We start from the raw sequence: 21134 nt of genomic DNA, 5'->3' as shown, positions 1-21134 counted from the left end.
TTATAGACTGCACATTTAATTTTCAGGGTAATATTGAAAAAAAGCAAAGGCTCAAACAAATATATTGAGTTATTGATATGTCTTTATTGCAGTTATGTAAAAAAAAAAAAACTAGTGTCATAATTGGGAAGTTATATACTGGTATTTGATCAATCATACCTGTTTAATAATGAAATAATGAATAAAAAAGGAGAAAAAAAGCATTTCGGTGACAGACTTCATCATGCAAACATCTCTGAGTAACTTAGCTACTCTCATGGATATCTTATTAGAAATTTAGGACACTCAACATTTAAATTAATTCAAAAACAGCTTTTAGGACAGGGCTCACTTCAAATTAAAAATTAAGCTTTATGAAATATTCCTATTAAGAAAAAGTTAACAATAGTACTTAATCGTTATAATCACATTCGAAATAAGTGGTATTTTTTTTTAGATCTTCAATAAAAAATTACACGTTTTATTCGACAATTTATTTCCAAAAGGTAACAACATGGGCAACTATAAAACAAATTAATAATACTGTCTTGTTCAGTCCTGCAAGAAATACATTAATTTTCAACGTCTGATAACCTTGAAATGTAAATTGTTATCGGTTATATTAAAATAAAATAAAAATATGACTCCCTGGGCTTATTAATTAATTTATTTTTATTTTTGATTTTATTTATTTATTTTTTTTTTTACTTCCTCCAGTCAGACCGGATCATGCCGTCATGATGCTACGTGGAAAGGAAGTAGCGAGCAGGCTAATGCTAGTGCGGCTACAAGTTGAGAGCGACCAAAACAAACGATGACGGCGGAGCAAATGGGTCGAAAAAAGCTTGGATTAAGCATGGGAATGCTTTTGCTTTGATAGTTATGGCAGAGTTGTAGACACAACTGTAGAGACACTTGTATTTCTAGATGGGAAATGATGCAGTTTTGACTGCCAACTGGCCGGTTTGCGAGCTGTACTGTATCTGGGTTTGATGCTGTTCCTGTAACGTTACAGCTGTGCTAACGAGCTAAGTCGTATCTAGCTGTCAACAAAGCTCTCCTGGACGGAACAGAGCTTGAAACTGCGAAATACTGTTCGCACGAGGTTGTTGTTGAGAAATGCAGAGACAGTTCAAGTGACTGTGCTTTGTGTGGCAACGCCAAATTCCCTTTAAGATCCGTGTAGCTATTTCTGAACTTGCTGATAGCTAACTAGCTAGCCCGACAGTCAAAATGAGTTGGTTCAACGCATCTCATTTATCCAGTTTCGCTAAACAAGCTTTGACAACAGCTCAGAAGTCAATCGACCGAGTTTTGGACATCAAAGAAGAGGACCAATGGGGTGACACGGTTGTTATGCCCTATGACGGTAAGTAGTGTAACATAAGATGGTGAAAGCTAATGTTTTCATATGCAAATTTGGGTGGCTACAACAGCTGGTGCAATTTCTCTTTTTCAGATGTTACAATACCTGGGAAGCTGTCACTGAGTGGGGGATGGGGGATGACACAGTGGGAGGCACCACCTGAAGAAAAGACCACCACTCCTCCTCCTTCCTCTGAGGCCATTACTACTCCTGTCACCCGCACAGTTGTGGATGAATCCGAAAACTTTTTCAGTGCCTTTTTGCCACCCGGAGATGTACAAGGTGTTACCAAAACCCATGTAGTGTCAGTACCTCCCACTAAGTCTCAAATTCGGCCCCAGGAGAAGAAAAAGAAAAGCAAAGAGGCTGTGGCACAAAAAGAAGTGGAGACCCAAAAGTCAGCACCTGCTGATGAGAGTCATGAGAGCCAGACGGTTTCTGAGAGCCAGTCAGTTGAGCTCGAGTCCTCACCAGCAGCACCTTATGCAGACACTATCCTCCTGCAGCCAGTCTCTCCTGCATCCTCTGCCAGCGATCTTCCTGACAACAAAACCGGCATTTTAAGTTCAGATGTCACCTCTACAGATTCTGTAGACTCAAAAACAGAGCAGTCACAGACTCCATCAGTTGACCAGGCTGATACCACAGACTCATCTGAACCTGCCGCTGTCACCTCCGAACCTAAGAGCACTACGCCCTCTGATCCTTCGCCATCCCCGTCCTCTAAGGAAACACTCATAGAGCATAAAGACTCAAAGACGGAGGACCGTCAAAACGACACCCCCTCTCCTCCAGTCAGCGCTTTCTCCTCAGGAACCTCCACCACCAGTGACATCGAAGTGCTTGACCACGAGTCTGTGTTGAGTGAGAGCTCAGCCAGCTCCAGACAAGAAACAGGGGAGGGCAAGGCTGGCCTTCACCTGATGCAGGGCTCCTTCCAGCTTCTCACTGCCTCCACCTGTGGGGATTTCCCCCGTCTGGAAGACTATTCTAAACTCACAGAGAGCTGCGGCTCCTCCTCGGATGCCTTTGAGCGCATTGATTCCTTCAGTGTGCAGTCACTGGACAGCCGGAGCGTCAGTGAGGTTAACTCAGATGATGAGATCCCCGGCAGTCGGACACTAGCATCTGTCACTGCAGGACCTGCTTTAGCAGTGTCATCAGCTGTATGTCAGAAGCAGGAAGATGAAGTAGGGGAGAAAGCACGAGAGGAGGAGGAGGAGGAGGAGGAGGAGGAAGAAGAGGGCTTTACTGACACAATGAGGGAGCAGTCCCTGGATGAGATGGAGGAGAGTGGACGGAGTGCAACACCTGTTAATAGTGAGCAGCCAGAAGACTTGACAGAACAGGAATCTGAGGTTAACGTCACACTGTCTGATTCTGTCTCCAAAGTTGAAGAACGGATCACTCTACCAATCACTGAAGAGATGAAAAGTGTCTCAACTGTTCAGATTTTGGAGCTTCAGAAGGTAGCAATTGTTATTTTACCCCTATGTTGCTGTTGGCAATGAAAATATATGTTTTATGTGCAAATTATAGTATATTTATGCATGTTTGCAAAAGTCCATATTGCTGCGTGGATCAAGTAGAATACACACTTTGTTGTTCAGCTTCGCCAAAACACTTCGATAAACAAATATGAGGCATATATGAGGACTAGTTGCATATACAGTACTGTGAAAAGTATTTCCTGTCTGAAAAGTAACATGTATATTGTATATAAAGGTAACTATACCTTTGTATTGTCTGAGAATCTTCTCTAACATATACCTCTGTAGCGATTACAAAGCACCATATAAAAAGTAACAACAGATGCATTAAAACCAGCTCAGTGTTTTGCAAAAAGGGAATAGCTTTTTTTTACATTTTGTATTTTTACAGTCTAACAGCTTTAATCCTAACTTTGCCATGAAGCTCACTGAGCACCAGTGTTACATGTATACATCAGTTTTATAATTTTAGGCTTTTTTCTGTGCAACTGCTGTTGTTTACATAGAGAATGTTTTGCACATGTTGTAGGCTATTGATGAGCTGTCAGGTCGCCTTGAGAAGAGAGAGTCTCAGCTGCTGGCAGTCAGCAAAGACAAGGCCAGGCTGGAGGAGCAGTGTGACAATCTCAAAGAGTGAGTATACGGCAAACACACCTGGTGCACAAAGGCACTGTACAAAATGTTGATAAGAAAGCAGTTTTGACCAAGGTATTATTGTTTGCGCTGATATCCAGGTCAGACAAGGCAACATAGTACCACTATATTATGTTGTTTTTGAACTATGCAGGATTTCTCTTAAACACATTGTATATGCTCATACACAAGTAATCTCAATCATCAGTTATGACCCACAAGAAGAGTGTGGCGGTGTATTTTTTAGGTAACAGGCATCCAAGAAACACAGCAGAAAAATAGCGAGGCACACATGTCAAAACAGATTGAATTTAGGGTGGGTTTTTACTTTCACTTTCACTGGTGAGTGTGTTCAGAAAATGTTGCCGCCAATCCTGCATATTATATCATTAAGATAATTATTTTAAAATTTTTTCTTATTTATATACCTTCATGTAATTATCTAAGTTATTATTGTGTTTACACCATGTGTACACTGTAGAAATACTGCTTAACCGTTGTGGTGATGTTTTCATTAAGTCACTATTTTTTAAATGCTTAAAATAATCTACTTGTGCATATTTTTAAAAGCTGTGCTTGTTTTGGGGCTGTATGAACTTTGACAATGAGCTCTTTCACTGATGAGTGTCTTCATCCTCTAGTGAAGTCATAAGCCTGAAGGAGGAGAGCTCCACTGTTCAGTCCCTAAAGGATGAATTCACCCAACGCATAGCAGATGCAGAAAGGAAGGCTCAGCTGGCCTGCAAAGAAAGAGACATAGCCAAGAAGGTAATCACATATTAGTGATCCAAGGCTCTACTTTGCTCACCAGTAGTTAGTTGAGATAGTTCTCCAAGAGCTACAAAGGACCTGCTACTATTTTCATTTTACAGTTACCCTAAATCTATCAAGTTTGATGTTAAAATCTAAGATCTAATCCTTATGCATCAGGAAATAAAGGGCTTGCGGGAGGAGCTTTCCACAAGACTTAACTCTAGTGATACAATGGAGATCATCAAGGAGAAGGAGGAGCAGATCAGAGGCCTGCTAGAAGAAGGTAAGACTATATTATGTAGCACACTATGATTCTTTGCCTCCATCAAACCACACAATTTCATTGTGAACAGGCTGCACGTTGAAGAACATGTTTAACACAAAGCCAGCTGTAGAACAGGTCTGGCATAATACAACAATATCCACCTTCACAAAAGGTTGCTCAAGTAGCACGTGAGGCGATGATTAAAGAGCAGTCTTGATGCTTCGTCACTGCCCCAAGAAATATGAATATGAGACAGGTCATTAGCCGCCAGGATATATGTCCAAAGGTAAGCTGTACCAACAAATCTATTAACAAAGTCTGAAGATTTTCAAATTGTATGAAATTTTATAAAAATATAAAAATATAGAAATGCAAGCTGGCCTTTTTTTTTTTTTTAAACAGCACATCCCATTGATCATGGAGGAAATCATGCATCCAGCAGTCTTAAAGGAGTAGACTGTGGGTGGCTATAAGAATAGCTGCTGACTTTATACCCTGTCACTGAAATATTGCGTGGACATACTGAATCATGCGTATTGGTGTTTAACTTAATCTATGTCCGCTGAGTGTGTTTATTTCTATCACTTTTAGGTGAAAAGTTGTCCAAGCAGCAGCTGCAGCACAGCAACATCATTAAGAAACTGCGTGTGAAGGAGAAGGAGAGCGACTCCAGGATCACCAAGCAGCAGAGGAAAATCAAGGAGCAGGAAGAGGAGCTCAGGCAGCTGCAGCAGGTCAGAATTTATTACATAGTTAAAAACGTCCATTTATCAATGGAAGAAGTTTTACTTTGCCAGTGTTTAATGACTGCATCTGAGCTTTGGTAGTCTGGATAGTTGTTGCCATTTTCTCTGCCAGTTGCTATCAATTAGATAGATTAGAGTTAAAAGAACTGTATCTAAATGTAATTTTATGTTTTTCAACCTAGTTTTTGTGTTGGTTGTTGTGCATGTTTAAATTTAATTATTTGTTTACTATGATAAATTATGTCTCATGGAGACTTTGTTAATAGTGGTTTGATGGGTTATCTCTTTGGTTAACTGCATGTTTTTTTACAGGCAAATTTAAGTTAAATTCAGTTAACATAGTCAAACAAAACTTAAGTTTCAGTCAACTACATTTGAGTTCCAAAGTTCATTTACTTTGATTAGAAAAGAGAAAATGAGGTTGAACTGGCACGGGTTGGCATTGTTAGGAGGTGCAGTGAAATGGCTTTGAGATCATTTTTTTTGGTTTACCTCAATTCATTACAGCTGTTTCTTTGTCTTCCATCATAACCACGATTGGTTATTCCAAAGACTTAACATTTATTCCTCAGTTATTTTTCTTAACTACATAGTTTTAGCTATTAGTAGCTTACAAAACTATATGTAGTGTAACCATGGCTACAAATCTGTCCATGTTTCATGTCTTTAGGTTCTAGATGGGAAGGAGGAGGTGGAGAAACAGCACAGGGAGAACATCAAGAAGCTGAACGCTGTGGTGGAGCGGCAGGAGAAGGACCTGAGCAGGCTGCAGACAGACTCTGAGGAGCTGCAGGAGAAGAACAGGAGCCTCCAGGCTGCTCTGGACAACTCTTACAAGTAAACACGAACACACCCTGCTGCGACTGAATGCCAACGACAGGAACTTTCACTGTAAATTTTGAAATGATGCAGTTAACTTGAGGTTAGAGTACAGACTCCACCCTTAATTTGTGTGTATTTACATTCACACTGTGTGAATAATGTGGGAATTGTAAACGTTTTACACATAGTCCCTGGTTTTAAGGGGACAGAATGTAATCATACAAAATTAACATATTCTTAAATACTAAACACCCCATTGTTATGTTTTTTTCAGATCTAGTGTGCTCAAGTACAGAACCAAACAACCCTAAAATGTCAGAAAGTTATTACAAATTGTGAGTGCACTGTAATAGGGTCAAGATGTTGACGGTCTAACTTCTATTCCTCTGATGTCAGGGAGCTGGCAGAACTTCACAAGGCGCACGTTAGCAGAGCCAGTGAGGCTGAAGAGGCAGCACTTAGCAGAGAAACGCAGGCCAAGGAGCAGCTGAGCCTGGCTCTTGAGAAGGCCCAGGAGGAGGCCAGGATGCAACAGGAGGCTCTAGCCAATCAGGTAACACAAGCGCATACCATTGACACATTTATTTGTTAAGCATGTAAAGTGTTGACGGCTCATCAGACCTGCTACTGTATGTTGCTGCTGCATGAGCAACCCAACCCACCGTACATGCGTTAATATAAAGTGTAAATGACAGTAGGCTTCTCATTACACTTCAGTCCTCAAACATGAGTCATTGGTGCAGCTATAATTTGCAAGTAATTTTGTTTTCCCATGGTTTTCCCATGCATGAGTTACTGCTGCCCACGCCCAAACAGTTATGTGTTATGATTACTCAAACAGGCACACCTAGCTCATAGTGGGTGATTTTTTTTTCAATACCCAGATTTTGTTCACCTGCACCTACTTTTATTCACAAAATAATGATCCATGGAATACTACCAGAGCTGTGCAATGTAGTGAATGCTTACTGCATGTTAAGTAATGTTTATTTTGGAGATGCTACATAATCCAGTTAGAAAAAGTCAGTTACCAATGTCAATATAGCAGTGACTGTTGTGTTTTTTTGTGCATACTTGTTTCGTAATTTCTTGTATAAGTAAGTCAGAGCCGTTTCTGATCTTTTATATACAACTTTGCTGAATTTTTGACATTAGACATTCATTTTATATGCTGCCAAGTTTAACAGGACATCCGTTATCAGTTCTTTTTTTGGGCAGCTATGGGTTAGGAGGTAGCAGGGGTCGTCCAATAACCAGGAGGTTGGAAGTTCGATCCCCGGCTCCTCCAGTCGACATGTCGAAGTGTCCTTGGGCAAGATACTGAACGCAACATTCCTCCCAGTGGCTGTTGCATCAGTATGTGACTGTGATTGAATGCTGAAAGACTGAGGTGGGGACACCTTGTGCGGTAGTCTTGGCCACCAGTATGTGAATTTGTTCGTATGGGTGAATATGACAATAGTATAAAAGAGCTTCGAGTGTTTGAACGACTACAAAAGTGATGCACAAATATAAGTCTGTCTACTATCTCTCTCTTTGATGTTGTGTGCAGGTTGCTGACCTGAGACTGGCTCTACAGAGGGCTGAGCAACAGCAAGGAAGGAAAGAAGACTATTTGAGGGAAGAGATCAGTGAGCTGCAGCAGGTAACATGTTATACTGGTTAGAGGTTGACCTGGATACCGTTGAAAGGAGATGAAAATAGCCATAATTTTGACAGGGACAGGATTTATTTAATGCAATTTTTTTTCTTTTCATCTTCCACAGAGGCTTCAGGAGGCAGAGACCAGGAACCAGGAACTCAGTCACAGTGTTACCTCAGCAACACGTCCCCTACTGCGACAGATTGAGAATTTACAGGCCTCACTGGGCGGACAGACGGCATCCTGGGAAAAACTGGAGAAGAACATCTCTGATAGGCTAGGTAAGAGGCAGAAGTTTAATTATATGTGTAAAATAGATGAATAGATGAAATGCAGTATTGTACTAAGTAAGTAAAAAATTACATACATATTTACATATTTATCATATTTATCTCTCCCTTTTGTTTTTAACAGCGGATGCCCAGGCACAGCTGGCTGTTGCTGTGGAAAAAGAGCGATCAGCAACAGAAGACCTTATGTCCATCAAGTCCCAGCTGGCCTCCCTGGAGTCCCAGAATTCCCTGTTTCGCCAGGAGAAGGCTCGACTCCTGGCACAGTTGGATGCTGAGAAGAACAAGAGAGAGAAACTTGAAGATGAGAGGAGCAGGTAAGAAATTACAAATTAAAACTCAGGCATAAAAGCTTGAGTGATAAGATACATTCAGCCATGAACCAGTTATTTGTCACAAATTGTTTTATCTACTTATATAAGTCTCAATGAACTTCTTTGTGTTTTTGGAATATGTGATGGATTGGATAGATGAGCTTATGTATGGTTAAGTTAGATGGTTTAATTTAAATTAATTGCATGGCTTTCAAATATTTTAGGAATTATCATGAAATGATATCCTAACTGATACCATCAAGAAAGAGTGTTGCAAACAGAAGAAAGGAGTTAACCATTAATAAGTGCTCTACAGCTGGCTCAAAATGGCAGAGTTTTGATCTTTTTGCAGTTTTATCATTATCAAGCCTCCTCAGCCTTATTTGGGTGGTAAATAGACTTGCACTTGTAGAATGCCTTTATAGTAATTCGATCCTTCCTCCAGGACAGACAGATGTGCAATGGATGTCGTAAAGAACAATAAAATTTCAGTGGTATATGAGCATTAATTATGACAACATTGCACACAAGTATCTTATAGGATGAAAGGAAGAAGTGCTGACATTTTCCAAAGGTCAACTTCACTGTGACATCACTGTGTTATAATGTTCTGCAAAAACATTTTTCTGGCCATTACTCAACATCATACATTAATCTTGAAACTGCTGATTGTATAAATCTTCTGCACTGCTGGTTTAAAGATGTGTGAAGCACCCATGTTATAGAATTTGTAGCTTCTTTGCAGCAACATCAATTATTTGAATTGAACTATTTGATATGGCCACATATGAGTGTTGACAGACATGCATGTAAGTGAAACTGCAGCTTGACTGGTTTCCTGGCGGCATACAACCGCGAGTCAATAATTCAGTTTTTTTGTTTAAAAAACTTGTGGAAGTGCAATGAAAATGTCACCACTATATCTCCTCTCCTATCTCCTTTTGTAATGCTAATGCTTCCTGGAAAGTTTATTTGTGAGTCAGAGTGGGGGGGTGGGGGGGGGGCCGGGGGGGCCCCCCCCCCCCCTTAACAGAAGCACTCATGTGTGAGCATGTGGCCTTTGTGCTGCAGGGTTATCTTTTGTGAGTACTAAGAGAGTGACACACGGGCCAGTGGCGCAATGGATAACGCGTCTGACTACGGATCAGAAGATTCTAGGTTCGACTCCTGGCTGGCTCGGTTCATTTTTAGCTCACGCATAGTGTGCCTTGCAGGCATTTTGAGACACTGAGGAAGAAAATGTAACTCGACACTGCAGTAAAATGCCTCTACAGCCTCTGACCAACAACTGACTGTCACAAAGTCTGGAAATATGACTTTTTAAGATGTAAGGAAACATGTAGCTTCTTCTGGAGAAATGATTATAGAGGATTGTCATCACATTTTACACCATTGGGCTGATTTCATTTAATTATAAGTGTCAGAAGTACATTTCACAGTTTTTCAGTCTTTCATACTGTTGATTGTTTTTGTAGTGACTTGTTGCTTTTTTTTCTCATATAGGGAACATGTTGATTTGGAAAATCTGCGGGGAGAACACATCCGCATGCTGGAAGAGGCCAAGAAAGAAAAGGTACCATAATACCCATTCCTACTTTCATTGTTCTCCACAAAACAACCTCCTCATGTGCATCTTTTTGCTTTTTCCACCAGCTGCTGCTCACCAATCAACTAGAGATGGAGAAGATGAGGGTGGAGCAAGAGAAGAAGAAATGCTACTTGGCACAAGAGGCACTCAAGGAAAAGGTTTAGGAGAAATTAGAGTTTAACAATCTTTAGTCTGTTTCATCTCATCAGAATTTCTCACTTTAAACTGTCGTGATGTTTTTATTTTCTGTTCTTTAATTGATGGGAAATTTTTCCTGATCAGGAGCGGAAGGCCACGACCCATTCTGTCGGAGAGCCCCCTGCGTCCTCCACACCCTCCCTGTCCCGCTCCAGCTCTATCAGCGGTGCAGATAATGGTGGTCTACACACCTCTATTCTTTCTCAGGTGCATACTCTGAAAAGTGTTATAAAAATCTAGAAATTAAGATATGTTTGTGCAAATTTTGGAATTGTGTAGTTTCACTGACCCTGTGCTTTGCTTTATTCTACCACAGGATGACTGTTTAGACCACTCTCTGGGTAACATGACCATGTCCATGTCGATGAGCGGCAACAACCTGTACGAGGCCGCCAGGCTGTCTGGAGGCTCCAGCATCTTAGAGAACCTCCAGTCTCAGCTTAAACTCAGAGAAGGAGAGATGGCACAACTGCAGGTAGCAATTCAGAACAAACCCACATAAAGCTACTTAAATAATGATTCATTAGTTTGATGGTTCTGCTAAATCAATTTTCTTACGATTAAAAAAAAAAATAATGTGAAATGAACACAACCTCTTAACACCGCATTACAGGGTGGTTACACATAATGTGTTTATATTATGTGGCATAACCACTGCCATCAAAAAAGTTAATTAGGATCTTTTTTTGTGGTGGATACACAAATTCTTTGGACAACGTTACGCAATAAGTAGTATAGAGTTCTCAGTAATGAGTCCTAAAACCTGGACACGAGTTAGCATTGTAACAGTCTCTGTAACCTCAAAGTCAGTGGGTTCTTTAATGGATTTTTGGTTAGATGCTTGAAATAAGGGCTGTGATTTTAACACAAGCTTCAGAGACTTTCACATTTTGTTTTACGATATAAACGATGAAGCTTTTATGTGTCTTAAAAAAGGCGATTGCTATCAAATGGCTAAATGAGACTACAGAAGGTCATCATGCAGAACACAACTTTACAGCCTGTCATGCGGTTTGTTTATGGCCTAATGTTTGCTTTGTATTTCTTGCAACTGCATCTAGGCTTCAAAAATCGTAAAAGTGGTGTTCATATGTGAGGATTGTTTTACGGAACAAAACATATAATTATCATAAATGTTTGTTTGCCACAGAGTTTATTTTCTGCAATAATCCAAATTCAAAGATATTACCCCATAGGTGTTTTGACAAGGGACCCAGGGTGACACAGATTCCGCATCGGCTTACCAAAAAAAACATAATCCCTCGAGCACTCGATAAAGGTTGAAAAAGTCTGCAAAGGGAGATGGTTAAGGGGTTGAATGGGTAAACCAAGCACAGGACTTTTAACTAGGAGACTGCTGTTTGTGTCCTTTGTGAAACCAAAAGTGTTGACTTGTTTGAACTAAATCACGTTATGTCTACTGGCCTTATGTCTGTGGTGCCAGCATTAAACTTTACAGATCAGTCAGTCAGATCAGGCTGAAGAACATAGAAAGGGGGGGGGGGGGGGGGGCAACATCAACAGCAAAACTAACATTTTGACAGAAAAATAAGCCATGTCTGTCTGCACTCAAAGGCAGCTTTGTAAAAGTAGTGTTTTTTTTTTTTTACCATCCTCTTTCTGTCCTTCTGTCGTTGCAGCTTGAGATCTCCAGTCTAGAGAGGAGTCGTTCTGTGATGGCAGAAGAGCTGGTTCGACTCACCAATCAAAACGATGAGATGGAGGAGATGGTGAAGGAAATCCCCAAGTTGAAGGTTCAACTCAAGGTAAGGGCTGTATTAACAAAAAGAACACACTTTAACGCTGCATTTAAAGAGGTGCTTCTAATTAGTGTGGCTGTGCTTTGCAGGATCTGGAGCAGAGGCACAACACCATCCTGCAGATGTACGGAGAAAAGGCCGAAGAGGCAGAGGAACTTAGACTGGACCTTGAAGATGTGAAAAACATGTACAAAACCCAGATTGATGAACTTCTGAAGAACCAGAAATAAACAGTTTTTGCTGAACTGTGTTACCTCTGGGACACTCACAAACAAATCAGTCGACCATCTTAGCCACCACACGTACATTCACAAAAAAGATAGTGCAGAGAGTTTAAGTTTAATCATTTTGTCAAAAGAAAATGATTTTATCTTTTATTTTATATTAATTAATTATCACACTATAATTAAGAGGGTATGCTGGGATTATGCATAACATATGATGTGTGTTATACATAATCAGTATGAAGGGTAGCCAGAGTTTGTGAATCAGTTTACCATTTGAAATCTTTGGGACTTAGCACAAATTTTGCTTTACACACAGTTTCTCATGATTAAAGTTTTAATATAGTATTGTATTGACAGTTTAGAACTGTAGGAGATGGTGAAGGTTTTTTGCACTATACAAATTCATCCTTCTTTATTTTTTAATGCATAATCAGAATGGTTAAAGAAATATATAAAGATATTGTACAGAGAAGTGTAAGTATTGTTATTAACTCCTTGCAAATCACAAAATGTGGTGTAGACCCGAGAGTAGTCTGTGACTGAAAATCCTGAAGATTGGATTTTAAAGCTTATAAATATGTAAATGAATAAACATTTATTTGGGTGGTGAACAGTACTGTTATTCTTAATTTGAATTGTGTGGATTCCCACTTTAGAAGTCAGTATGTTCAAAATACTACATTATCTCAATGCTGCACAAAAGTCCAATAAATCTTAATGTTCTGAACAACTGTCCAATCTATATTTTTACACAAGACTAATCAGTTCACTCCAACATCATAAATACATATTTTTCTTCTTACCTGTTGTGCTGTTTATCAAAGTTATTTGGTTGTGAATTGCTGTGTGTTGGAGATAGACTTTTAAGTAATTAGTGCCATAACTACTTCAAAGTTGGCTGAACAACTCTGTTGAACACTGAACTTAGTAAAAATAAAAATAGTGACATCTTTCTGAGGCTGCTCTCACCCTTTAAAGGTACAAAATGGTTTTGTCCAGCTGTGCATTAGGACATGTCTTTGAGTGACTGCTTATGTTGCTGGAGCACCAACATGCACTGTTGTGTTTTCCCAAAAAAGGGAAAGCAGGGTTCCAAAAAGAAAACAAATCTAAAAAAACAGTAAAGGGAAAGAGAGAACAGACTTGGAAAAAAAGGTACGTAAGAAAGATGTGGATCAACAGAAGAAGGATGGGGGTTTTAAAAAAAAAAAAATTATCAGTCACATTTAGATACAGATGTTGAGCAAGGGGTTGTAAAACTTTTTGTCAGTGGGTGCTGCTATTATTACCTTATTTTTAATTTCTGAGCCCAAACCTTTGTCTAAAAAAAAAAAAAAAAACCCCTGAATATTAGCACAAACAAAACAAAACACAAAAAATGAAGTAGAACAACAACAAAATAAAACAATGAAATGACCTGAAAAAAAAAAAAAAAAAATTATAATAATTTTGTAATATAAGTTCAAATACGCGACTAATTATAAATATATTTCCCTGGACATTTTCCCCCAGCTTTAAAATAAATAAATAAATCTAATCTAAATCTACTAATTTCTTGTAATTTGCTGGACATTTCTTACCAAGTTGCCCACTGCTTTTTCTAATGTTTTGAAAAAAAAATCTAACCATTTTGCTAAGGTTTAAATACTTGTGAAAAGCGTCTAAATGCAGCACAAGAAAGGTGATTGATCCAGGTGTCAAAGGGTTAATGCAAAATGAGCCTGACAGGAATACTCGTGAAAAGCCCATGGATGTACTACAAAAACCTTAACAATATTTCTGTGGTGCGCGGCGCCATCCTGTGGCTAATGCTACGTACTACAAACCGGTATAAGGTTTCCGGTGTTATGGCGACCACTGGGAAACATCATAGCTTCAGTCTGGAGGAAAGCGGGCTGTGCATTCAGGTAAACTGCCTCTCACTCAGTCTCAATTCAACCTCATTTTACCACACACTGTTCGTGAGTTTTGTGTCCGTCGCAAGTTTTTGTACCGTGGAAATATTAAATATTTTCCCTGCCCTCTTGTTTTACTGCCACATCGATACCGCCTGAATTTACGTGAAGGGGTCTTATTGGCTTTGTCAAGAACTAACGTTAACGCTAACATGTTAGCCGCCATAATAAATTTTCACACATTAGCCTCCAATAAAGTATTCGCACGCTTTATCCCCTGAAAAGAAAAGAGTAAGCAGTGCGTTATTATCTCCACATATCCTAATGTCACATGAATATTAAGTCACTAACTAGTCCGAGCGGTTTGTAACGATAACGTTTTTTAACAGCGTAGTTAACTAATTTGTGCTAACGTTAGCTTTAAGTTTGATAGTTAGGGCGAATTAACGTTAGCTTTTGCTAAAGTGGAGTTTGCTGCGAGAGCCCAAGTGCGAAGAAAAGATGATGATATAACCTTTTTTGAGTAACGTCAAGACTTTTAAACCCCCCCCTTTGCCTTGCATTAATATTAAAAGCAAACTTTACGATAATTAGCGACAACTAATGCCACCATAAAACAACGTGAGGCTTGTCGGCCCGTGTTTTCACATGTAGCTTCACTCCTCAAGTGTCTCATTGACTGAGCCGGCGTGTAAGTGCCGTTTAAAGCATCCTGATACGCCCACAGCAAAGTGTGTTTTTATTGTTATGTAACCTCTTCAAGTAGCTCCGTGAGAACATCTCATTAAGTATTCTAATAGTAACAGCGATTGTTGCCAAATCTCCTTTACTGACAGTTTTATGATTTTGTTAAAAGGTCATACACAGCAGCATCGATCTGTCTCAACTCCTTTACATGTGCAAAGCTTTTTGGAGGCACTGTTAACCCTTTGAAAACCTGGGGCAACACAGCTTTTCTTTCGCTGTTTTCAGATAGCTTTTACAATACATTTTCAAATCTTTGAACACTTTCTTTTTAAAAGACACGTGGAAAAAGTCAGTGAGCAGCTTGGTAAGAAATGTTCAATAAATTAATAGATTTATAGAATGAAATAAAAATTTAAATGGAAAAAAATGACTAGGGATAAAAAAAAAAAAAGAGCTAGGATTTTTTTTATTTAAAAAAAACTATTTCATAGTTATAATTATGTCACAAATTATTTTAAATTTGTAGTACTTTTCCCAGGAACATTTTCTTATTATTATTTTTTTTTTTTTCTTTTTTAATGGTAAAAGTCAGGTTATTTTATTGTTCTTTTTTTTTTCTAACTCCTTACTAATTTTCTTATTTCACTGCTCATTGCCTTCTTCTCATGTTTCAATCAAGTCAGTTTACTCATATTTTAAAGCGTTTAACAACACGGTGTGGTCACATTAATATTCTTTGATCACTGATTTAGGGAGTGAAGAGTGTCAGTGGCTTTGGGACATGTAGTTACATGCATGCTTGAGACCAAAGTTGCACACATCATGGAAATATGAGTTTCTATGTTGTGTGTAAATATTGATTTGGCCACCTGGCTCTGCATTAGTCACATTGTTACCAGCCAGCAGTTTTCTGTTGCCCCCTCAGTCTATGTTATGATTGCTTAGACAACAGTCGGAAAAAGGTCAGTAATACTTCCTGCAACAGGACCTTTCCCCATGAGGCGCTCAGATCCGCCTGAAGCTACATTCCCACACGCTTGCTTATGCCCACATGCTTGTAAACTGCGGTGTTGGGCTTTTAACCAAGATTACAGAGTACAAGTCTGAGTCTGTGTCTCTGTTTCTTCTTTTTGTGCTTCTTCAGGGTGCTGTAAAGAGAGGCGGCTATCTCATATGTCTGTGTAATTCTGACTATGCTGCTCTTGGTTGCGCTGAGCGTCGTTTTTTCGTTTACTGCGGTCACCACTGAGAGGGCTGAGAACACCAACCACAAACCACCAGCAGCACCACAGCTCAACTACAGCAAGATCTCCCTGCCGCCAGAGCACGTACCCTACTTCCTCCACAATAACAGGAGGGTTGCCAAGCAATGCCGCCTGGATCCACTCTGCCCTTTTAAAGTAAGATATACACTCTGTCAGCTTTTCACTGTTCAAATATTTCTTTCAGTGTAGACTGGATTCATGTTAGTTGGTTTTGCTGTACGGTCAGGAAAAATTCTCACAAAGCCCTTTGTAAATTGACTGTTAAATGCCTTAAGATTTAGATCTTTACTATTAACATCATGAAACTTGTTATTGAATTGTGTATTCTGTCAGCGTTGTGTAAGATAGTGGCATTATGATTTATCACCACATTGTTTCAACGGCGATTGCACTCAGTTGCAGTTTTGAGTGATGGAGTTTCTGTACACTGATATGCATGTAAATGGACTCTGCTCTCCTGCAGCTATCAGGAAGCCACAAAAAAATGTTCTGACCCTTTGTCTGTGGTGTCACACTGATGCTTCTCACAAGATGATTTTAAAAAGTTAAAGAAGATGGCTGTGACATATCCCACACAGAAAAATATTTTTTAAACACCAGGCTTATTTTTTGTGGATATCTAATACTACTCTTGAAATTGTTTAAAAATGTCAGAGCATTGTGTTCTACCATAACTGGAGCCATGGGTGAATGTGGTTTACTCTGGAGTTTACTTTACAATTACAATCATAATAGTAGTAAGAAGAGTTTTGGAGAAAAGCACGTTATTGATATTTATTAGCCCTTTTTTGAAATGTATTGTGTGCTGTACAGCAAACATCAGATAAATAAACAGGCAACTATAGTTACACCAACAATAACACCAAACAACGAAATCAATCTACAACGGTGCACCCCTCTCTAATTATAGACCTATTCACCACATATAATTAAAAGTGCTCTTCTATTCTGGAAAGTCCTTTTATTTTGACATATGTGGGAAATCAGTAAGTTAGCTTATTCTTTGAGTTATCCAATATTCTTGATTCAGTTGTGGTCTGACTTGGCTGTCGAAGGAGATGAAAATTAGTGCATGCCCATAGAACCTCCTTTTTGTCGGACAGGGAACCCCAACCTGTCTTACCTCTAACATTGCATATCATAGTTTTGTGTTTCAATCATCAGTGTCCTTTCAAATTGTAAAATTTGATGATTAACTCGTCTCACAATACTAAACTTATTCTTCGCTTTCTCTCTCTCTCTCTCTCTCTCTCTCTCTCTCTCTCTCTCTCTCTCTCTCTTCTCTCTCTCTCTCTCTCTCTCACACACACACACACACACACACGTACATGCTGTATGCATTCACGCTTGTTTTTACAACAGGATGCACTACAGGATCTGTCTGCCTGTTGGGGTTATGAGAAGAACTGTGATCCAGGAAGGCGCTTTGGCTATCCAGTCTGTACTAAAGCTGATTCAGGATGGTACTGTTCCTCACATCACATTCTAACACACTTTTTGTTATCACTTTGCCCTTTTTGGATGTATAATGCAGTTTACATAATTCACTCTCCACACACTTCTAGGTGCTATCCACAACGTATTAGATTCTCAGTAATCTTAAGTATTAACACATAATAGTAATCTTTTATTTATAGGTATTTTAATTCACTGAACCACAGTCTCCATTGTTTTTTCCAAATTAAAAATGTGCTTATTCAACATGCATTATTGATGAACCATTACGGTTTTGGCTCTGTTGATCTGCCTAAATCTCTGATCTGTCAGGGCCCATTCTCTGGAGGCAGCCCAGGAGCTTTTCTGGAAGCAGGCTGATTTTGGCTACGTCAAGGAGCGCCTCTCTGAGCTCAAAACACTCTGCAAGGCCAGCAAGCAGTAAGTCTGCTCATTTCCTTCGTTCCCACGGGCCTACTGAGTCAACAGGAAGAAACAACAGGTAGAAACAGACCCAGTGTTTGACAAAAGAGAGACAGACAATGGGCCTGAACAAAATTTGCTGTGCAAAAGCAGTAGTGTAGAGACAGGTCGGTATAGAGACAACTCTCACGATTTCTCAGGTCCAGTGTTTATTAAGAGCACTTAAAGACTAAATATTCCACCTCTTTTCCAGGGGGACTCATTATTAAGATGTAGTAGCCACACTCGCTTCTGTAAGGCTACTAACCTTTACCTGGACTTGCGTAAGCCGCGCAGAAGTCATGAGAGGTCAGTATATCTGAAAGTGATGTGCAAATGAAAAACATTACACTGACGCAGATGATGGTGTCTTGAAACCTATCTATGTTTATATTACAGGTACAAGGAGGACTTCATTCAGAAGGGTGAGATTGGTGGTTATTGCAAACTCAACAAGCGAGCACTTGCTGCTGAGGGAGCAGCACAAGAGCCCCTTGCAATCTTGGTGAGGAAAGACACACATTCATACACTCCATTTCTGAGCTTTAGCCAGTGACTTTGGTATAAACATTTGGGAACTGGAGAAAAAATGGGTTCATGGCCACTTACAGAGGATAAAAACACGTTGACAGAGTTTGTTCTCCAAATTCACCACAGTGTGTTACCTGATTTGTGAATGGAATTGAGAATGGCCAGTGATGAAACAAGTCTTATGATACACAGTTTGCTTTTAGCGTGATTTTAGAGCACAGAGCCCATGTACGTTTGCCTTCAGTTCCCAAACAAGACCAAAACTGTGTTCCCTGGCCGGGAATGGCCGGGAATCGAACCCGGGCCGCGGCGGTGAGAGCGCCGAATCCTAACCACTAGACCACCAGGGACCTGAAATCTGGTTATTGAGCACAATTTTTCATTTTTTTTTTTTTGTTTCTTTACTGATGTATGACATGCATCCATAGGTACCACATGCATTGCTTATGTATCCTAAATAGGTTAGTCTGTAAATTCTTGTTTCATGGTTTCATTTGAAGTCACTCATGACAAAACCATCTCCCCGTCCACCACTGTGTGTTCCATGATTTGTGAACAGCAAGTGCTGAAACATGTCTGTCTATTTATAGTGTATGTGCTTGGCATGACTTTATAGCGTGGGGCCCATGTCCCTTTGCCTGTAGTTCCCAAACAAGACCAAAGTTGTGTTCCCTGTCCGGGAATGGTATACGGGCCGTGGCGTTGAGAGCGTTGAATCCTAGCCACAAGAGGGAGCAGAAAAATCAATCAAATCAGAATCAGAATCACGTTTATTGGCCAAGTTCAACAAATGAGGAACAAGGAATTTTTTCCGGGTTGGCAATGCTCACAGTACAGGGGAGGGAAATAAGTTAGGGATAAGAAAAATAGAAAAAAAGACAGACATAGACATGTATTTACAAAAGGAAGAGATAGGGAATATATACAAAATGTACAGTATGTAATTCAAAAATATACAGTTAGTGCAAAAACCACTGTGCATGAGGTAGTATGAATATATATATATATATATATTTTATTTTGTTGTTTGTTGTTGTTCTCCTGACACTCTGACTATTTACAGTTCGTCAGAGTGACAGCCTGGGGGTAGAAACTGTCTTTGTGTCTGGTGGTCTTGGCATACAGTGCTCTGTAACCTTCCAGAGGGGAGGAGTTTGAACAGTTTGTGACCGGGGTGTGATGGGTCTGCAGAGATGGTGCCTGCCCGTTTCCTGATCCTGGACCGGTAAAGGTCCTGGATGGAGGGCAGGTCGGCCCCAATGATTCTCTCTGCAGTTCTGATTGTTCGTTGCAGTCTAATCCTGTCCTGTCTGGTGGCAGATCCAAACCAGACAGTGATGGCTGTGCACAGGACAGACTGAATGATGGCAGTGTAAAAGATGATCAGCAGTTCCTGTGGCAGGTTAAACATCCTGAGCTGTCGCAGGAAGTATAACCTTTGCTGGGCCTTTTTCCGGACTGTGTCAATGTGGGAGGACCACTTCAGGTTCCGGGAGATTGTGGTTCCCAGAAACTTAAAAGTGTCCACAGTAGACACTGTGTTATTGAGGATGGTGAGGGGGGAGAGTGTGGGTGGGTTTCTCCTGAAGTCCACTGTCATCTCCACAGTCTTGAACGGTTCAGCTCCAGGTGGTTCAGACTGCACCAGTGGACCAGCTGCTCCACCTCCTGTCTGTAAGCAGACTCATCACCATCCCGGATTAGACCGATGACAGTCAAATGCTCAAATGGCTTTTGAGCACAATTTTTTGTCAATGTGTGATGACATGCATCCGCGGGTTACTTTTGCATGGTTAATGTATTGTTAAAAGGATGATTTGTAAATATATATTTTGAAGGGGTTTAAGTGAAAGCACCAGTGACACAAAATGAACTGCTTGTCCACCACTGTGTGTTCCTTGATATATAAATGGTCCTGATAATGGCAGATTCTGAAACATGTCCTTCAGTGTACAGCATATGCTCTGCGCATGACTCATGATTGCAGGAGTCTGTATTTTTGACTTTTAGTCGCCAGACAGGCCAAAACAGTGTTCCTTAACCAGGAGTCAAACTGTCTGCAGCAATGCACAGATGCCTTCCTACAAGACCACTAGGGCCTTGATAACTGGTGTCGAAGCACATCTTTTCAAGTTAATGTAATGGTTTCATATGAAGGCACTAATGTAATGGAACAATGTGCACTTCCATTGCGCTGTGTGTGTTGATTTTTGAATGGAATTGAGAACAGCTCGTGCGGAGCTTGTGTGCCAACATAGAGTATATGCACTTAGCATGATTTCAGAGCATGGGACCCTACTATTCTAATTTCCCAAACTACACGTAAGGTGGTGTTCCCTGACCGGGAATCGAACCCGCCGCGGCGGTGAAAGCGCCGAATCCTAGCCACTAGACCACCAGGGAGCTGGATATGTGATTTTGAGCACTGTTTTTTTTTTTTCCCCCCCCGATGCTTGACAGAGAGCGTTCTCCAAATTTCGCCACAGTGTGTTACCTGATTTGTGAATGGAATTGAGAATGGCCAGTGATGAAACAAGTCTTATGATACACAGTTTGCTTTCAGCGTGATTTTAGAGCACAGAGCCCATGTACGTTTGCCTTCAGTTCCCAAACAAGACCAAAACTGTGTTCCCTGACCGGGAATCGAACCCGGGCCGCGGCGGTGAGAGCGCCGAATCCTAACCACTAGACCACCAGGACCTGAAATCTGGTTATTGAGCACAATTTTTCATTTTTTTTTTAAATTTTTTCTTTTTAAATTAATGTATGACATGCATCCATAGGTAC

The 21134-nt window shown here is 40.1% G+C and overlaps 2 protein-coding genes and 2 non-coding genes across 4 annotated transcripts in view; 3 read left to right on the top strand and 1 right to left on the bottom strand.

Annotated features, from left to right (window-relative positions):
- Positions 1-754: 754 nt before the first annotated feature.
- Positions 755-12277, top strand: tmf1 (TATA element modulatory factor 1). Its single transcript, XM_042502673.1, has 17 exons — positions 755-1348; positions 1439-2814; positions 3365-3468; positions 4110-4236; positions 4399-4504; positions 5078-5220; positions 5903-6069; positions 6451-6607; positions 7607-7699; positions 7821-7977; positions 8111-8303; positions 9804-9873; positions 9954-10046; positions 10171-10293; positions 10403-10561; positions 11727-11852; positions 11936-12277. The coding sequence occupies exons 1-17, from the start codon at positions 1213-1215 to the stop codon at positions 12074-12076; spliced, it is 3471 nt and encodes a 1156-aa protein (XP_042358607.1). The 5' UTR covers positions 755-1212; the 3' UTR covers positions 12077-12277.
- On the top strand, positions 9407-9479 carry trnar-acg. Its single transcript has one exon. It is a non-coding gene; the product is annotated as a tRNA-Arg (tRNA).
- A 1640-nt stretch (positions 12278-13917) lies between the features above and the next one.
- The window catches only part of eogt (EGF domain-specific O-linked N-acetylglucosamine (GlcNAc) transferase), a 48634-nt gene continuing 41417 nt past the window's right edge, over positions 13918-21134 (top strand). Inside the window, 7 exon segments of the mRNA XM_042505821.1 lie at positions 13918-13980; positions 15800-16055; positions 17283-17383; positions 17688-17799; positions 18031-18125; positions 18216-18294; positions 18296-18321. Of these exon segments, the coding sequence (XP_042361755.1) occupies positions 15849-16055; positions 17283-17383; positions 17688-17799; positions 18031-18125; positions 18216-18294; positions 18296-18321 (620 nt within the window). The 5' untranslated portion in view covers positions 13918-13980; positions 15800-15848.
- Positions 20974-21047, bottom strand: trnae-cuc. The gene has a single exon. It is a non-coding gene; the product is annotated as a tRNA-Glu (tRNA).

Source organism: Plectropomus leopardus, chromosome 2 (assembly GCF_008729295.1).
Source record: "Plectropomus leopardus isolate mb chromosome 2, YSFRI_Pleo_2.0, whole genome shotgun sequence".
NCBI lineage: Eukaryota > Metazoa > Chordata > Actinopteri > Perciformes > Serranidae > Plectropomus > Plectropomus leopardus.
The sequence above is the reverse complement of the archived record's forward strand: the minus strand, read 5'-3'. Positions and strand labels throughout refer to the sequence as shown.